The sequence below is a fragment of the Pyxicephalus adspersus genome, chromosome 10 (assembly GCF_032062135.1).
Source record: "Pyxicephalus adspersus chromosome 10, UCB_Pads_2.0, whole genome shotgun sequence".
Lineage (NCBI taxonomy): Eukaryota > Metazoa > Chordata > Amphibia > Anura > Pyxicephalidae > Pyxicephalus > Pyxicephalus adspersus.
In genome coordinates this window covers 46,394,153-46,413,800 of record NC_092867.1, presented here as the reverse complement: position 1 = coordinate 46,413,800, position 19,648 = coordinate 46,394,153, and the positions used below count along the sequence as shown (strand labels likewise).

At 37.0% G+C, this 19,648-nt stretch overlaps 1 protein-coding gene across 1 annotated transcript; it reads left to right on the top strand.

The window, feature by feature from the left end:
* The first annotated feature begins 28 nt into the window (after nt 1-28).
* On the top strand, nt 29-16,957 carry LRIT1 (leucine rich repeat, Ig-like and transmembrane domains 1). Its single transcript, XM_072424385.1, has 5 exons — nt 29-309; nt 5,314-5,780; nt 9,941-10,246; nt 11,727-11,903; nt 15,376-16,957. The coding sequence occupies exons 1-5, from the start codon at nt 188-190 to the stop codon at nt 16,143-16,145; spliced, it is 1,842 nt and encodes a 613-aa protein (XP_072280486.1). The 5' UTR covers nt 29-187; the 3' UTR covers nt 16,146-16,957.
* Nucleotides 16,958-19,648: the final 2,691 nt, after the last annotated feature.

Below are 19,648 nucleotides of genomic sequence, written 5' to 3'. Positions count from 1 at the left end.
AATAGACAGCGACAGGAAAATAAGCATGTCCCCTCACTAATCCCCTATCCTATTTTATCTGATGGACTGAGCTGCAGCTAAAGCATCCCTCTGTGACTGGTAGCAGAAGACACTTAACAAAATGTGACCTGTTATTGCCTGTGGACCTCAACCTGTATACTGAGGTGCAACCTATGGTTAATTCACCATGTGTATTTTGCTGGTCATCTTTGGTTGCCTGGTGTTCGGAGGCCTTCCTTTCTTCTGTTTTGCCTGTCCATCTCAGTGCACCTGCACTTTTCACTCACTCGGCGATGGATCAAAATCCAGGTATGCCAACATTTTTTTCCATATCCAGTGCCAATCACTTTGCCATCTTTAGTACACCCTATGTGATCATCACTTTGTATAATTTTATTTCTTTTCATTCACGACATGTTGTCGTTTTCAGTGTTCAAAGGATTAATTTCTGAGCACATTGTAATCTGGTTTTAAAGAAACCATTGAATACCTACTGCACTGCTGACAGACTATGTAATTGTAACAACGTTTGATGCAAACTAGGAAATTGGATGGGAATATCACTTTCAAGTGACTGTTGCAGCTTCCTAATTTGTTCTTCTAACACAACTATTCTTCTATTTTGTAATTGCAGAAAAGCTACATTTTCTGTGTTTTGTAGCAAAGGTTAGGTAACACTGCCTAATCTTTAAGAAAAAAAAATACCTCTTGATGTTTGGGCTCATTGTCAAAAATATTACTAAATATCACATACATTTGTAATTTATAACTTCATTATAGATGGTAAACAGCAAAATAATTTACTCCCATGCTACAAAGGTAGTTTAGGGACACAAACCTTTTTTTCCAAAATTCACATTTATAGTATGAAAGTAAATTATTTTATTGTTTGTCAACAGTATGATCACAGTGGGATTGGGCCAAGAGTCCTGTTTAAAAATATTGTAAACCCTTGTACTCCCTAAAGTAGTAAACTTGTATACCTGTATATATGATGTTATATATCTTATCTACATTAAAGGGGTTCTAGTTCTTTATTAAATCTAGAGTAGTGGCATTATTTAATAAACACGGTTATTTTAGGATAAAGGAATTATTGTTAGATGATAGTGACTGATCCTTCTGATTTTAAAAGCAGGGCACCTTAAAAGACCCCAGGCTGATTGCTCTTGGCAAGAAAAGCTTATAAGCCAACTTGGTAACCCTTAGACCTAATTCCTAATATAAATTAGGGGTGCTATGTGAATGCCTAGCTGTGTATACGACTCAAATGTTCCAAGGCATGTCAATGATGATGTGATCTGATAAATTAACATTTTTCAGCAATTAGTGTATCAACAGTTTTGGTATCAGATGTAAACAATCTGTAAAAGCTAAGCTTTCAGTTTTTGCAAATTAACCTTCAAACTGTGTATGGTCACCCCAAATGTCAAAGTATTGGCTAGAATTTTTTGATCACAGGGGTAATTTATATGAGAAGATTTGTGCAGCATAGTCAAGGAATATATTGGGTATATAAAGTTCAGTTTCAGTTGTTGAAACCTATTTCATCATGGAGGTACGTATGTATGTTCATTATCTATAAGATAAACCTGGAACAAACCCGGAAATTCAAAGGTATAGCAGGTTAAAAACTTCTAACGTGTCTATTAACATCTCAAATGAATCAGTATATTGAGGAATATAGGCTTTTCCTTGCCTTCCAATTGGTTACCAGTTAATTAGCTGGTAATTTTAATGATCTTCATCTTACTGAAGCATGCAGATTTATAATGCTTGAAACTACCAATGTATATATATAATCTTATATATAATCTTATCCAAATCATCAAGTAAGATTTCAAGGTTTTTTCAATATACAATAAAAACAATGTAGGTAATGATTGAAAAAATTACCATTACAAATTTTTATTGACGTGTTAAACTCTTTTTTGGTCTGGAAAGAGCAAAGAAGTTGTTGCCAGTGTCCTGTTGGGGAAGCCACAGGATATGAAAAACTTCTAACTGTTATCATGACAGTTATTACTTGAACTTAAATTGTCTTTGTTAAACAAACATTTTGTTGAGCACTCTAAAAAGCATGGTCAGATGGAAACCAATAAAAACCTCACAAAAGTTCAAACCCTTTCCTACTCCTAAAGCTAAAAGGTTTTAGCTACACATACACTCTGTTTTGATTTGGCAAAATATAACCTAAAATGTATTTAAAATGTAATCCTTTTTACTTTAGGACCCCTTTGGGAAGATTTCCCGTCACATACTATCCCAGGCACACAAAATAAAAAGTTATCCCCCCCCAAACACCAAAACTGGCATCTTGCTGAAATATTCATCCCCTAATCTTTTGAAACTAAAATTTTGAGTTTCATTCACTTTTCATACAGTAGGCAATAGTCGCAAAGAAAGTGGAGATGGTAAATTTCCCCAGTGAGGTCACAGACAGCAATAAAAATGTAGCAGAAAATCTAACTCTACCTAAACTAAACAAAATGTTTTGACTTTACATACATGTTATATTCACACTCAATTATAAGTAAAACCTTTTACCTGTGTATTGCATTACATCAAAGCAGCCCATTCATTTGAACCTGCGTGAGGCACATTATCCAACCAAAATTACTGACACACTGTTATTTAGAAAAAAAAACAGCAAACTAACTAAACTGTTTTGATATTTTATATTCGTATATTTGGTGTTCTGGTAAACAAGCATTTGATATAAGAGTCTACCTCACATACTATTGTGTAGTGTAGGCTACAGATGGCTTAAGGATGAAACCAGGGGCACAGAAGCCAACTAGTAATGCAATCAGCTGCAACTAAACAACTTATTTAAATTAAAAGCAAGTTCATCCCAATTACAACAAGGACAGCAGAAGGGAAGGTCAGACAAGCCTAGGATGCCATTAATTCTGATTGCTATTAACCCTCCTGCAGTGTGCCCTCCAGCTGTTTGGGCCTTCAGCCGAGAACATCCTAAGCATTAGTTGTTTGTCAGAAGGAACACCTGTTTTTTGTTACCTTTGCTAGCTTCTATATTTCCTTACAACTCTAACCATTAAATAGAGTAAATACATAAGAAGTAATGCTCATTTAAAATGTTGAAGATTGAGGCAAATGAAGAGTACTTGCATGGGTGCATTTAATGCATAAGTATGCATTCTTTTTTGCATTGCAAGGCTTTGTCTATGCACAATGTATTGTTTTTTCATTGGGGAAGGGCTTCTACACAAAAATATAATGATTATGAACACACAACAGTTTTTTTGTTTCAGTGAATATCTATTAATTTTTAGACTTTGATCATAAAAACAATCGGACTAAAGTAACCTACCATCATTTCTGCTACAAAAACAGTAATGTATAAACTGATAAAATGTTACCCTGATACAATCAATCACATTTTCAATTGATAGTTGTTGAAATTATTGGACATTTACCTAGGGGTTTATTTATAAAGCATTTAATCAGACATTCACTGAAATATTCACTGGTGAAGAAATAAATGCTACTATTGAAATACATGGACCTGGAAGATTCTCCACCAGGTAATGTTTCAATGAATGTCGGCTTCCTTTTCTTTTGTAAATAGAGCAGTTATTGTACAATCTATATATATTTTAAAGAGGACCCATCACCACAATTTTTACTTTATAAAAAAAAAAAAAAAAAAAAAAGGTTATTAAAGGTTATCCTTTTAATATAAAATATTTTTTTTTTCCCTAAACACTTTTTAGTGAAGAAGGGGAGGGTGTGGCAGTAAAGTCTGAATAGGAAGTCTCTACCCTCCTGTGATACCTACGCTATGTATCCCAAAGTTTGTGGAATAATATAGGGTCAAAGTAGATCAAAATAGAGAGGTTGCTGGTATTGTACTGTAACATAAATTTTAAATAAAAAAAAGCTTCATAACATTTTAAAGGATATTGCACGTTCATTATAAAAACTGGAAAACTGGATACAACAACAAATTCTCAATTGCACATTAAACAAAATATATACATAATCCTAAATATCCAAAACATTTTAACAGCACCATTCCCACAATAACGGTAATGGCAGTGATAAAACAGTACCATCAATATTATACAATGTTCGGAAGTTTTAAAAAAAATCCTACTTAGAATTTTGGAATTCTATATAGTAATGTCCCACCTAATAATTTCAATGGAGATACACCTTCTCTAACTCCTCTAGTAGCAATTTTGTAATAATAATCCTGACTTCACTACAACTTAATTTGGAATTATTTTTAATGTTTTAGAGTGCCCAGTAGATCTAAATAAATGTCAATAGTTCAGGTTACCATACCATCTTCCCGTGGCCCCAAATGGTGGTACATAATGAATGTTAGTGTTTCAATACACTAGACCCAGCCAGGGTCATTGCCAAAGGCTATATGGGCACACGAGTAAATATAAACCTGGTCAATGCAATTCAGAGTTACTGCCAATGGGTTACTTGTTAATCTAGCTATATTTCTAGGTTCCATTTCTAATTCTTTCCTTAAGGTCCTTTGGAATCTTGTTTACAGACTTGGTAGCGCTAAAGATAAATGTGTACACACAAGTTAATTCCTCAGAGGAGGGGCTTATCCCATTTTCAGCCTCACCATCTGAGGTTTCACTAAGAGCTAGTATGCCCAATAAAACTACAATTTGCCATACTTTTTCTTTAGAAATCCGTACCCTTTGGATTCCTAATAATGTGATGCATGCAGAATTAGACAAGGTATTGGTCTCTTGCAGTCCTTGTACAGCACATCTGGGATGTGAATGACAGTAGCAATACAGGTAGCCAGCTAGTTCATGCATTGGCAATAACCATATTTACAGGAAATTAAAACAGAGTAACAGATTGGATCATTACTGTGCCATTTCTCCTGTTACTGTCCAATCACAGGCAGTGGTCAGTCTAGGAAAACCTGGCCTCAAAAAAATTGTTGAAGGATGTTGGCTATCGTACTGAACATATGTAGCAGTAGATATTGATATTGCATGAAAAAATCTCTGGATAGAAGGTGATTATTACATCAAGTTCTGGTTCTTTTTTTATATTGGGCTATTTATTTTTATCTTGGTAATTTTGGCTGGGGCTCTGATTTTCTAAATCAGAAAGGCTGTGATTTTGATATGCATCTGTTTATTTTTAGGTATTACTAAAATGTACATTTAAATAAAACATGTCTTGTATTGTTATGTTTAACATTTCATCAATACGGTATGAATTACCTGAGTAACCCACAATATTTTAGGAAGATACAAGCTACTTACTCAAAGTGATATGTCTGATTTTGTGTTTTATTTAAAACAGGGAAGTGCTTTGTAATGATCCTGAGATGACTCTCACACCGGTGAATATTCCAACAGACACCTTTAAACTACGAATAGAAAAGACCGCTATACGGCGCATTCAAGGAGATGCTTTCCATCTACTCTCCAACCTTGAGTTTCTCTGGATGCCCTATAATTCAATTTTGAGCTTGAGTGTAGTGACATTGCGAGGCCTACGCAAGTTGCAGGAACTAAGATTAGATGGCAATGACCTCACAACTTTTCCATGGGAAGCCCTAGCCAGCACACCCAGATTAAGGCTGCTAGACTTGCACAATAATGAACTGTCATCAATACCTAAAGATGCTGCACGTTTCCTAAAGAACATTACTTACCTGGATCTGTCTAGTAATAAGCTAGTTACACTCCCTCAGGAACTCATTGCTTCCTGGCTAAATCTTCACTCGGCATCATATTTTTCCAGTGATCACTCTACATTAATTCTTGGTAAGTCGTATTACTATATGAATGTTATCTGAATGCTAAAATAACATTCAGTATGTTATACAGAGATTTATACTGTATATATTTTAAAGATGTTATGGCATGGATAAATCAGTAGTTGTGCTAAACACCAAACTTTGCCTATTGAAAATTGGCAAATAGGCCTTTTAGGCACATGAGCAGCACTGAAGGAAGTATCATTCTTTTTTTTTTTGTTCTTTGATGTTGTTCTTTATGATCTAAGAATAATATTGTTTTGGAATATAGGCAACCAAGATTATTGATTCCTATCTCTTTGCAAATTGGACAAACCTACATACATGTATTTGGTAATCAATCTCCCTGGTGTTATGGATTTATCTTTCATATAAATTCCTAATATTCGGTCCCATTTTTCCTGTGCATGATAATATAAAACAGTATTTATATAGTGGTGAACAATAAATAGCAAATGACATACAGATACAAACGATGACACAGGAGGAAGAAAGGGCAATTAGTCCAAGAAGAAGTTACAATCAAGAAGTGAGGGATGTAGCACACAATAGGATGGGGGGATGTAGAATGGCAAATAGTGGGGGTTTGAGACAGAAGATTGGGTAGGCAAGTTTGTTTTTCAAATATTTTTTTTTAAGGAGTTTTACAATAAATATTAGGGAAATAGGGGAGTCACACACAATAATATATTTCCAATCAAAGAGCTGAACATATACTTTTCCAACAGTACATAATTTTCAATAATATACAGCAGGATGTTTTATTTAAGGCAAGTTTAAAAAAGATGGGTTTTAAATGTCCTTTTAAATGTGCAGAAAGTAGGAGCAAGCCAACTAGGACAAGGTAGGACAAACAGGAAGCATACAGAGAGCAAGTGTCACTGATACCAATGGAGTTCATGATTTGTGTTAGAATGGGGTGATCAACAGTGATAAAAGCAGAAGAAATGTTGAGGAGGAGAGAAAAGTTGCTTAGTGACTTCAGTCATTTGCTACCTTAATAAAAGCTGTTTCAGTGGTGTGTGTGGATCGAAGGCCAGATTGAAACGGGTCAATTGGAGTGTTCAAATAGTCAGTAAAGAAGTTTGGAAACCAATGGGAGAAGGAAGATAGGATCGTAGCTAGAAGGTGTAAAGGGGTCTAGTAAGGGTTTCTTCAGGACTTCAGGATAAGGAGAATAATGGCATGTTTGAAAGATACCAGTAGAAAGGGAGATGTTGAATACTTTAGTTAGTGCAGGGGAGGTGGAATTGCCAGGGAGTCATACCTGATTTCTGCGTTCCACAGTGCCCACGGTGTCCTCCAGCGGTGCCCGCGGCGTCCTCCGGTGATGCCTAACATCTTCTTCCCCTGGCTATTCTGGCCATCTGTGTAACCTGGGAATTCCCGGCCGGCATCTGTGTCCCCGGTGTCTGGACATTGGGGATGCGAGGCCAGGGGAAGCAGATGCTGGCCAGGCATCTGCTCGCAAGTGTGTGGCTGGGAGGCAGGACCAGGCAGGAAATATACTGCTTTTACATTTAAAAATACTTTCATACTGCTAGGGAAGTTAAGGTATGTCTTGGGCAGAGCAGGTAGTTGTGTGGGGTTTAGGAGGTAGTCGATTCTTGAGAAGAATCTATGTGGGTTAGAGGCTTGAGAAGACATGAGAGTGGAAAAATAGGAGTGAGAATAAAAATCGCCCCACCACCTAATTTGTTGCCAGGTCTGAGGGTATGTGTGAAGTGCAGGTCTAAGGATAAAAACCGTGAGAGTGAGGAAGTTCACAGATTTAGATGGGTGAAATTTGTGGATAGAGGTTAGCTTGTTAAAGCTGGTTTATGGCAGATGGAATTGGTACACAAATTTAGGACACCTTTAGGATGGCAATCAGAAGCATAAAAAATAGTTTTTTTCATTTTTTTTGGACAAAAAGCTACTTAATGCTGTTTAACTTCCCCCTAGCAGTATTCCAGAGTGTGACTCGGGATGTATTTTACCTGCAAATAGTGGTAATCCCAAGTCACACTCGAGGTCGCTTTAACCCAAAAAAAAAAAAAAAACACTTACCTTGTTTTGTCACTGTCCCCCGGCGTCCTGCTGGTCCTCTCATCTCTCTGTATTGAGTCTAATACAAAGAAACTTTCATATAAAATTATATATATATTTATATATATATATATATATATATATATACTGTACACTTACATTACATATTTAACTATTTTTTAAAAAAATTTTTAACGGATTTTTGTGTTTTTTAATTTAAAGTTTATTATTAAATCTATTAAATATTGGACATAATTCAGTGAGTTATGGCCTACAATCTAAATACATTTTCATGCAAAAAAAGTAACGCTTTTTGCTTGGAAATTTGGACGGAATTCTAACCCTGGGGGGTTAAAAGGCTTCTCAATCCTCTTGCAAGGCAAATAAACAGGTTCGCTTTAATGCAGATCTCCAGAGAGATATTCTTTATGCTCGCTGGCTTTACTTCTATAAACGATCATTAGAACAAACCAAAAGTTGTTTGCCTCAGAGGGCAGAGATGAGGAAGAAAGTCTAAAAGAGTGAGAAGTGTCTCTGACTTTTTTTTTTTTTTTTGGTCAATCGTCTGAGATGAACAGCATATCCTAAGATAAACAGATCATGCTACCATGTTTTATATTTGGGAAAGTGGGGCAAAATTGTTAGTAGGACTTTTTTTTCCTAAAGAAGTTGAAACAGTTCACCTAGCAAAGTAAATTATCGCTCTACACAGAATAACCCACCTGGTTCATGTTGGAATCACCTAAAATCACTCACTCATTACTATAATGAATATCCATATGATTCCTCATTCTGCATCTAAAAGCCACTATGAGCTAAGATTTCTGCTATCTTAGATTTTGCTTACATGAGGTTATTGGTAAATTGCCATTAATCTTTCTATATCCTTTGGATTTTAAACATTATTTTTTTTAAAACAAAGTCTCCATAAATGTAAACTCTTTTTAAGTATTAATAAAGTTTACACCCCTGAATTCCTTACATGTCGTTGGGGAAACAGTACACTTTGGCTTTTTTGGAGATATATCTTGGGGCTATGTTTTGTTTTGTAACTTTTTTCTAAATGCCATGCACAAACAAAATTCTAGCTAACAGGTAGAAAACAAACTCTTGTATATAAAAAGTCTGAGATTGCAGAAATCTTGTTCATAGTTCTGACTTTACATGCATAATTAATGAAACAGGTAGAGATATATAGTAATGATAATGAAGGGTTGGATTCTAGGTGATGCCAACAATTTGAAGGACATACGTGTTGAAGTGGAAATCCCTTCACAGCTAGAAAGATCTGGTATGCAGCGATATTGCCACAGGGTATAAGAATTTGGTATGTTATTTAGCTTACATTTACTAAAAACTGAAACAGGGATAAATAAACTTACCTGTGAATATGTGGTAGGCCTTAAAAATGTAACATTGGTTTCCAACATTTAAATGATCAAGCTTTACTTGTGTTCTTCATTATTTGATAATGTAAATGTAATGCTGGCTATTTGAAAGGCTGAGAGGCAGGCTGAATATGCATTTTGCAACTCTGCACAGAGATGTACAGATTCATAGAGGATTTTTCTAATATCTGCAATTAACCCAAATTAAAAAGTAAATCCCATGTTATCTCATTATATTGAAGATGTCATCCCCCCTATAAATTATTCCTAGGCCTACTAATACATTTTCATAACGGGTATAATTCACCTGCACTGCTCAGTGATGTATATAAATTTAAATACCACTTAAACCACACTATTGCTTTTTTAGACTCAAATGCCTGATTTAATAAAGTGCTCCAAAGCTGGAGAATATAAACCTGGGCGGTCCAGCAAACCTAGAATCTATTTCTTAAAATTTCATATTGGCAAATGTTTTCAATCCTGAGCTATATCTATTCTAGGTTTGCTGGATCAACCAGGTTCTCCCATGATAGACTATCTTCTCCAGCCTTGGAAAGCTTTGATGAATTGGCCTCAAAGTATTGAATGATGAAGTGACTACATTTTTTTTTCAAAAGTCCGTTATAGATACATTTGGTTTGGACATCTAGCCATTAATGACCTCTGGTTACAAAAGTGTTAAAGAAAAGTTACCTGTAGTCATTGTAAAATATTTAAACTTTTAACACAATTTGTACATTTTTTTCAGGTTTGCAAGATAATCCTTGGTTGTGTGACTGCAGTCTTTATGAAATGGTTCATTTCCTCAACTTTCCATCCCCAGCTGTAGCATTTATAGAACCACGTCTGAAGTGTTATTCGCCACGCAGCCTTGCAGGTGTACAATTTAGTCAAGTGGAACTTCGAAAATGCCAGAGTCCGGTCATTCACACTTCTGTGGCAAAACTCAAGACAGTCATTGGTAGTACTGTTCTGCTACGGTGTGGTACTATGGGAATTCCAATACCTGAACTGAGCTGGAAAAGAGCCGATGGAAACCAAATTAATGGATCCGGTAGGACCACTTTGCTTTCATTTGTTATGTTAGAATAATCATTATCTTTTTATATAAATCATATTATCATAAAATTGTCACCTGAATGATAAAAAAAACATTAGGAATATTTAATTCAAAACACGTGCATGGTTTCATCTTTTCATCTTGACATAGAAAAACATATAAAACATTGAACTTAACTGAAGTAAAATACAGGTGGAATGTAAGTAGGGAATGTGGAAGGGGGAAGTATTTCATTCTTACTAGGAGGAGCTGACCTATGTCTAAAGACTAATGGGTACATTAAAATCACAGGTTCACCTACCACCCAACAACGTACAAAGAAAGGAGTATGTGGTAGGGGTCCACAATTTGAGCCATCACATTACTGGCACTCAAAGAGGTTTGACAGAATTTGAGAAGCTGTGTGCAGGTGTACCCTCTCAGAAGGGATTAATCTCTGGCATCTACCTGATATTAAATACTGAGCCAACATGCCCCTTTGTCAAACATGGTTATATGCTTAAATGGGAAGATACCCTAGGTAGGGAGCTACCTCTCAAAATATGAAGAATCTTTTGCGATAATGCCCGTAGGAGCTCAATTTGCACTATATATAAAGAAAATGCATACAAGATACTTATGAGGAGGTATTTTACTCCCAAAAAACTGCATGCCATTTTTCCTAATGCAAGCAATATGTGTTGGAGATGTGGTATGAAGATTGGCACTTTGTATCATATTTTCTGGTCCTGTTCTCTCAGAGATTCTTGAAATACCTATATCGCTAGATGTAGTTACTCATCTGCTGGGCCTTCCTATTTCCAATCTCACTAAGCTGAATAGAAAACTCACCGCAGCCATGTGTCTTATTGCTAGACATTGGAAATCTACCTCAACTCTCGCCTTATTAGACTCATGCTACAAAAAAATAAGTCCAACTTATGGAACACCCTAAGGCCAGGATTTATGATAGATATGACAAATTCACAGCAATCTGGGCCCTATGGGACTCATATCTGCTATCAGCCACTAATATGTTTCAACATGTGATTGCTAATTTTCAGCTATCCCCTTCCAATGTATCTCCTCCTATTATTCCCTCGGGGGGTAACTCCGGGAACTCCCTCTAATTAATTGTCATATATTTACCATGTTCTACAGTCTTCTACCATGTTCTGTAGTCTTCTACAGACTTCTCCTCTCTCCTTATTTTTTTATTCTTCCCCCACCTTTTCCTTTCTTCTCTTCTTTCCTTCCTTCTCTTCTTTCCTTCCTTTGATTCACCAGGAAATCTCTGGTTTAGCAATACAATATTGGAATTGTAAATTACACAAGATCTTTGTTAGAGTTATTTATATGCTACTTAACCCTGGCTATTATATTGTTACAGTTTTATTGTATTTTTCTTTGTAGTCTACTTTTACCTTACTCCTTTATATTTGTTGTTTTGCTTATTATTTAATCATGTTTAATGTGTTAATTTTTTATTTTGCAGTTCACCAAGAAATATCAAGTGATGGAATGAGCTGGTCCATGTTAAATTTGCCCACAGTCTCCCACAAAGATTCCGGAGAATATATCTGCAAGGCCAAAAACATTTTAGGAATGACAGAGGCATTTATTTCAGTTTTTGTCACTGACTCCAACACAACAGATGAGCCGAATGACAGCGGTAATTAATGATACGATTTTTGTTTTGTTTGTTTTTTAGGTGGCAAAAAGTTCAGTTTCTTGGCTAGAAATGAGGGTTGTCACCATTCAATTTTTCAAATGATGTTGAAAAATGTGTTCTTCAGTGAGCAAAAGTAGACCCCAAGGGAAGATCTAAGGCCCAAGAGAAATGAAGGGTAAAAGGGGGGGGGGCAGATTTTTTATATTCCCAAGTAAGTAATTAGTTTTATTTTTAAAAAAACCTGCATAGTGCGGGTCTATTATGAATGTACAAAGCTCCAACACTTCAGGTGTTCCATTCTACACATATTAGCTATGCTGTGTCCAGCTTAGCCACACCTCATACTTTGCCTAGGTAATTGTGTATTGGCTGGATGGATAGCAGCTGCCTGATGTGCTCAGGCAGAAGGAGTATGTGACACAAAGGTTTAATCAAAAGATTTTTGGGTCCAAGAACCAGTAAAGGGATTTTTGAGGCATTGAATTTTCAAATACAAAATGTAATTTATATTTTATTTAGTAAATTTAAAAATCCACATATAAACATTATCCACAAAACAAATATAATTGGACTATAAAACGATTTGTCCAGGCATCAACTTTTTCTGCAAAATGTGTTGGAACTACTAATTGAGACCCAATATACAACAAAGTCTGCTTCCTCAGGAAATATTGGGACCGATAAACCTGTATAATATAGCACATGGTTTCATGTCGGTAAATAATCCTAATATTTAAAAAAGACTTTGAAACATTTGAACATAATCTACTTACTAGTATCCCCACAGGCTGTCAGTCGAGCATCCAGGTTAATCCTTCTTGTATGGCTTCTGGGTATCGGAAGTGCAGCATACACATCCCATCTCGGTTCCCTATTAACCAGGATTTATATAGCGCCAACATACTACGCAGCGCTGTACATTAAATAGGGATTGCAAATGACAGACTAATACAGACAGTGATACAGGAGGAGAGGACCTTGCCATGAAGAGCTTACAATCTAGTAGGTGGGGGAATTTCACACACAATAGGATGGGAGATATGTAGTGGTGGGAAGTAGTGATGGTTTCAGAAGACAGAAGAAGATGGGTAGGCAATTTTGAAAAAATGGGTTTTGAGTGCTCTTTTAAATGAGCAGAAAGTAGGAGCAAGCCGTATTGGACGAGGAAGACCATTCCAGAGAGTTGGGGCAGCTCTAGAGAAGCCTTGGAGCCGTGCATGTGATGAGGTTATGAGTGAGGAAGTCATTAGTAGGTCATTGGAGGAGCGGGGAGAGCGGCAGGGGGAGTATTTTTTTACCAAGTCAGAAATGTAAGTGGGACAATAACTGTGTAGGGATTTGAAGGCAAAGCACAGGAGCTTGAATTTGATTCTAAGGTGAAATGGAAGCCAATGGATAGAATTACAAAGAGATGCAGCGGAAGAGGAGACCCTATCCAGGACTGAGGGAGACAGGTCAGGGGTGGACAGACAGATTTGAGCGTCATCAGCATACAGATGTTACTGTAAGCCAAAGGGAGGATATGAGACTACAGAGAGAGGAGATGTACAGAGAAAAGAGGACCGGTCCAAGAACTGACCCTTGGGGAACACCAACAGGGAGGAGAGTGGGTGAGGAGGAGTTACCATTAAAAGAAACTTGAAAGGAGTGTTCAGACAGATAGGAAGCAAACCAAAAGAGAGCACTGTCACAGATACCAATGAAACGCATGATTTGTATTAGAAGGGGGTGATCAACAGTGTCAAAAGCAGAGGAAAGATCAAGGAGCAGGGAAAAGTTGCCCTGAGACTTAGCTCTGATGAGGTCTTTGGCCACTTTAGTAAGGGCTGTTTCAGTGTAGTGGGCAGCTCTAAAACCAGACTGGAGGGGGTCAAGGAAAGACTTGGTGCTCAGGTAATGGGTGAGTCTTTTGTAGACTAGGTGTTCAAGAAGTTTGGAGACATATGGGAGAAGGGAGATAGGACGGTAGTTGGAGGGTAGGGAGGGGTCCAGTGAGGGTTTCTTTAGGATAGGGAGAATTATAGCATGTTTAAAAGCTGAGGGGTATTTACCAGTAGAAAGGGGGAGGTTGAATAGTTCGGTTAGGGCAGGGGCCAGGGTGGAGGAATGGGCACGGAGTAGATCAGAGGGAATTGGGTCAAGTGGACAGGTAGTAGACGGAGATGATGAGAGAAGAGTTAAGACTTCGTCCACAGTAACAGGGCTGAGGGAGGCCAGTGATGATTTACAGGTGGAAGGGTTGGATATGGTTGGAGTGGCTCGGTGGGCAGAGACATCATGTCTGATTTTGTCTATTTTATCTCTAAAGTAGGTGGCAATGTCTTGGGCAGAGAAGGATGTTGTGGGGGGAGCAGGTGTGGGGTTTAGGAGGGAGTCAATTGTAGAGAAGAGGTTGCATGTGTTGGAAGCTTGAGAGAAAATGACAGTGGAGAAATAATTTTGCTTGGTGACAGTGAGCTCTGTGTTAAAGCTTTGATACTTGGCTTTGTAGTCCATGAAGTCAGCGATGAGGCCAGATTTCCTCCACTTGTGCTCAGCTGCACGAACAGTCTTTTGTAGTTGTTTAGTGTGGTTGTTGTGCCAGGGTCGGGGGTTGGCAGGGCGGGGGTAGCGGAAGGTGGCAGGAGCAACATTATCCAAAGCCAGGGAAAGAGAGTGGTTTAACATGGTGGCAGCTTCTTCTGGGGAGGTGATTTTGGAGAGGGAGGGGGTTAGGGACGCAAGGCAGTTTGAGAAAAGGTTGTGGTTAAGGTTAGGGATATCTCTCTGCCATTGACCAAGTCTGGGATGTGGCAAGGGAGGGCAAGGGTTTGATAGGTTGAAGGTGATAAGGTTATGATCAGAAAGGGGAAATGGTGAGTTGTCAAGGAGGGTGGGGTTGCAGAGTTTAGACTATGTGACAGAAAGGCCTGCAATACTTTTTGTGTAAATGTAGTCTGGTAAATGCTTTGTGGCATTTACCAGACTCTGCAAGGTTGGAAAGGATAAGGGCTTTCAGAATATTTGGAATATTGGATTTTATGAGCAAATAGGTAGTTCTGAATATAAAGAAATGAGGCCATATTGATACTAAATGGTATTGGTTTACAACGAAGCTAGCCCAGTTTAGCAAGGGTAAGCACCTAATACTAAATATGAATTCCAAATATAAAATTTAAGGTAAATTTTCAAAATTTGAAATGTGTATGAAATTGATTCACAAGATTCCATGTATGGATTCACAGATTTACTTCCATGTTTTTAAATCAATACAAAACAAAAATGTACTTGGCAAGTTAATGGAGCCTTCCATACCCTTCCTACTTGTGAAATCAGAATATGAAAATTACAAAGATATAAAAAATAGTTGGTAATCTAGGCCAAAATTAAACACTACTTATTAGCCTATTTGTATTTATTAGCATTATAAATATTATGCATTGCATTTTATTGTGTTGCCTTTTTTCAACTACCGTCTATTACTGTTTTGCAGGCAAATATTTTTCTGCAGAAGGAAACAATGGTATGCAACATTTTAAATTTGGTGGTTCCCAAATTCAAGACAATAATGTGCAGAATATAAATCCCAATTTAGTCAAGAAACCAGACACCAAGGATTCAGGCAACATTTTACTAAATTCTCCCACAAAGCAGCCAGAGACTGAGAGATTGGTAAGAGGTGTTAAAGTTATTGGTGATACAGACCACAGTGTGTCTCTTGCATGGAAAGCTCCCCTTGCCAAAAATGTGACCGTATTTAATGTTTTATATGCAATATTTGGAGAGAGAGATATGCGGAGAATAAACGTGGAGCCTGGCAAAACCAAAATTACAATAGATGGTTTGACACCACAAACCAAATACATTGCATGTGTTTGTGTGAGGGGGCTGATCCCTAAAAAGGAACAATGTGTTATATTTTCTACTGATGAGGCTGTTAGTGCTGGTGGCACACAGAAACTGATAAATGTTGTGGTGATTAGTGTGGCCTGTGTAATTGCTGTCCCACTAACATTGGTGGTCTGCTGTGGAGCACTAAAACGGAGGTGCAAAAAGGGATTGGTCCGAAAATCTAAAAACCTTCAGGATTCCTATGTGACATTTGAAAGTCTTTCCACAAGCAATAAAGCAAAGACAGCTGAAGGAGAATACTTGACTAGACATAATCAAGATGAATCAAATAGACTGTTGTCTGCACGATCAAGTGTAGACTCTGAGGCCATTCCAAAAACTGATGGACAGCCAAATGAATTCTTTTGCTGATGGCTATTACTGTACCTTGTTAGGTTGGAGAATGTATGCTGTGTGTGTATACAAATTTTGAGCATACAAAGGTAATAATTCACCATGTGCCACAGTTGGGTATAAACCTGTTCTGTATAGTAATCACTACATTTGAGGCTATTTATGCATCTAACTTCCAGGTAAGTGACCTCACAAATTACATTTTAGTCTTGCTGACAACGCCATGGAGTTCATTAACCCCCCTTTTACTTTCTGAAATGGTCATTGGTGGCATCAGCTGGCAGAACATGTCTTCTTGCAATTTTGTATTTAACATTTGCACTTGAGTGTCAAACACATGGAAAAGTATGACTTCAACAAAACTCTAAAGCTTTTTAGCTTGCTTTAAGCCTGCATAAAATCAAACCCCCGAAATACATATTACCAGTTGCTCGAAAGATCTATGTACTCAGATTATTGGATGAGAACTTAGTGTAAAAAAGTGGCCCTGATGATCTGTTGATTACCAGGTGCTCTGGTTGTACTGTGTATTGTAACCTTTGACTTCTAGCTTTCCTGTCATGTGCCAAAACTCCTAAATTCAAGAAACAAAGAATATTGTTTTAGATACAGTTTTTTTTAACACTTATAATAGCCCATACAGCTTTGGAATGCAAATGAAATAAAGCAAGCCTAAAAATGCTTATTATTAAACAGGATTTATATAGCGTCAACATATTACGCAGCGCTGTACATTAAATAGGGTTTGCAAATGACAGACTAGTACAGACAGTGATATAGGAGGAGAGGACCCTGCCCCGAAGAGCTTACAATCTAGTAGATATATGAAATGGCATAATGATTTTTAGGGGGGTTGAAGGGGTTTAAAGCCTTTAAAAAAGGTGGTTTGAACTTCTATTTGAAATTGGTTTCAAATTTTTGCCCGTTTGCCAGGTCCAAACAAATTAGCGGTGTTATTTAATCCACCCCCAACAAAAGTAACCCCTGGCCTAATCCACGGGGATTCCCAACAACCATTTGCAAAAGTTAGGCCTGTTTGCTGTTCAGGGTTATTGGGAGAAAGAGGTTATATTGCTTATTTCGTAAATTTATTTTTTTTTAAAGGGCCCCTTAGCCATTAAAGGATTTCAGAACATTTTATGTTAAGTACTCTCAATTCATGAACCTTCGACAGAAAAAGGATATTTTATATTTTGAACCATTGAACCATAATGTTTAGGTCTCGGATTCGGCAACACGTAACTTTTTTTTTTTTTATAAAGAGGGTTCATAGCAATGGGAATTTTTGTAAGCTCTAAAATCTAGCTTCTGTCAGCTAATTCAATCACAAAGATGGTTAATACAGATATAGACTGACATGTAGGTCAGTCAGCCACAGTTCAAGGAACCCTGGTTGAGAATGGCTGTGCAAGCACAACAAAACTCAATGTAATCCTAGAGCATTATTTAGGTCGTGCTAAATGACATAGAATGAAAGACATATTGGTTTGTGCCCTGATTATGTGTATATGATACTTTCCGTTTGCAGTCTATTTATTATATCCCAAAAAAATAGGAGTTAGGCCCCATTGACTACAGTGAAATCCATATCCACAAATGTAGGGACAAAATACAAAGGTTTTTGATGTAGACAAATAATTGTTAATGCTAATATTGTGATGATCGGGCAACCTTTTCATTTTTATGTTTTGTACACTTGTAAAAGATATTATCTTATGTGTGCGTCTCTGTGAAATATATGTGCTACTGAAATAAATTTTGATATCCATATCATGCTGCTGGTCTCATTTTTGTGACAGTACCGTTACTATGATATATGGTTTCTTTTTTAAATATTTCTCACTAAGTATAGTCCTGCAAACTACTGTTGAAATAGGCAGACATGATTATGTGCTAATTGAAAATAAGGGTCAAAAAAAAATAAAAAAAAAAAAAAAAAAAAGCAAGCAACAAGCAGTCTTTTTTTGTCCAATGAATTCTAAACAAAAATGGCTATATTTTGGGAGGTCATTGATTTAGTAATATGCCTGGTAATGAATAACATAGATGTTATTGGAGAGGGTTGCAGTAATCAGATGGGGAGGAGTGTCAAGGTTTCCCTGTCAGGACAGCACAATGGCACTGGCAATACTAAAAGTAAAAAAGGCAGTACAAACAACAACTGAAATAGGTTTAAGGAATTGCACAAGCATGTGCATCAGGTTGCCCCATCTTTTTTTCTTCTGTGCACTCTGGTCTGGGTCAGGATCAGGAAACTTCTTCTCCTAGCTGTAATGATATGGTTATCGAAAATTTGACTTGGATCCCTATTGTGGATGCGCGGAATAAAAAAAACCCTATTCCGGATGCGCAGATTCAACGGTTTCAACCTATTTCTCTGAGTTTGAAGTGTTGTCTCTTTATCCCATTCCTTGAATTATGGACAGGTGATGCAAGGGGGCAGACAACAGATACACAGAAGGAGCTGGAAGCAGCAACTGGAGGAGAGATTACATTGGCATGCTCTGCTGTCAGTTTGGACAGGGGTGCACTAAATGAACTAATGCAACTAAAAAAAAGCCCATTATTTGGCTCCATGATGGTCACTGCCACCATTGTGAACTTGTGAAACTTTGCTCCTGATTTTTCTTGTAAAATAAAATCATAAAACAATAAGACAGGGAGCTGCGGTTGTATTTTTTGGACAATCAACTAAAGGTGACTGTTGCCTGTGCAACTTCATATTCTACATTCTATTAAATATCTGGTAATAATAATTTGTCATTTTTTTTACCACTCTGGAATTTTATAAATAGAAATTTCCTATGACAAGTGTTCCCTATACCCACTATGACTCCGATAACCCAATACCCACACTCTATGGTAAAAAGGCAATGACCACCCTAACTTTCTTAATATATTGTATCAATATTACAAAGCTTGTAAAATCAGAAAAGGAGTAATAAAGATCCTTGATTCACTTTTTTACAAACAAGTGAATCAGTTTCCTTTTTTTCCCAATTACAGACAAATTATAGAAGGCATGGCTGATTAGAAATTAAGATTGAAGATTTAGAAATTGCTGCAAATGCAGGAAATTGATTTTAACCTCAGCACAACAAACTTTTTTGACCATTGATGCATAAAACCATTGATATTGTGAATGTGATTCAATTTCTGTAATGTGTGATTTGGTTAACTGATTTTGTAAAACTTCAGTGTCTTTCCTTCAGGTTTGGATTCTTACTAAAAGCTTTTACTTACAAAAAAAAGTGCTACCATTTTTTTCATCTTACACTGTATGCTGGTAATATGTAGCTTTGTGAAGTCACAAGGATCTTTGTTATCACAAGGTCGACACACATCTAGAGGTCAGAAAACCAAAATGTATTAATAGGTTATTGCACAAATGTGTTGGCTTGAACACAGCAGAAACTTCATACGTTTTTTTTCAAAACATTTTAAAGAGCCCTCGATCCTGCCGAAATCTTGATTCGAGTTGGTCTCTCGCGATCCTGGAGTTTTTCTTCTTGCCGGTGCAT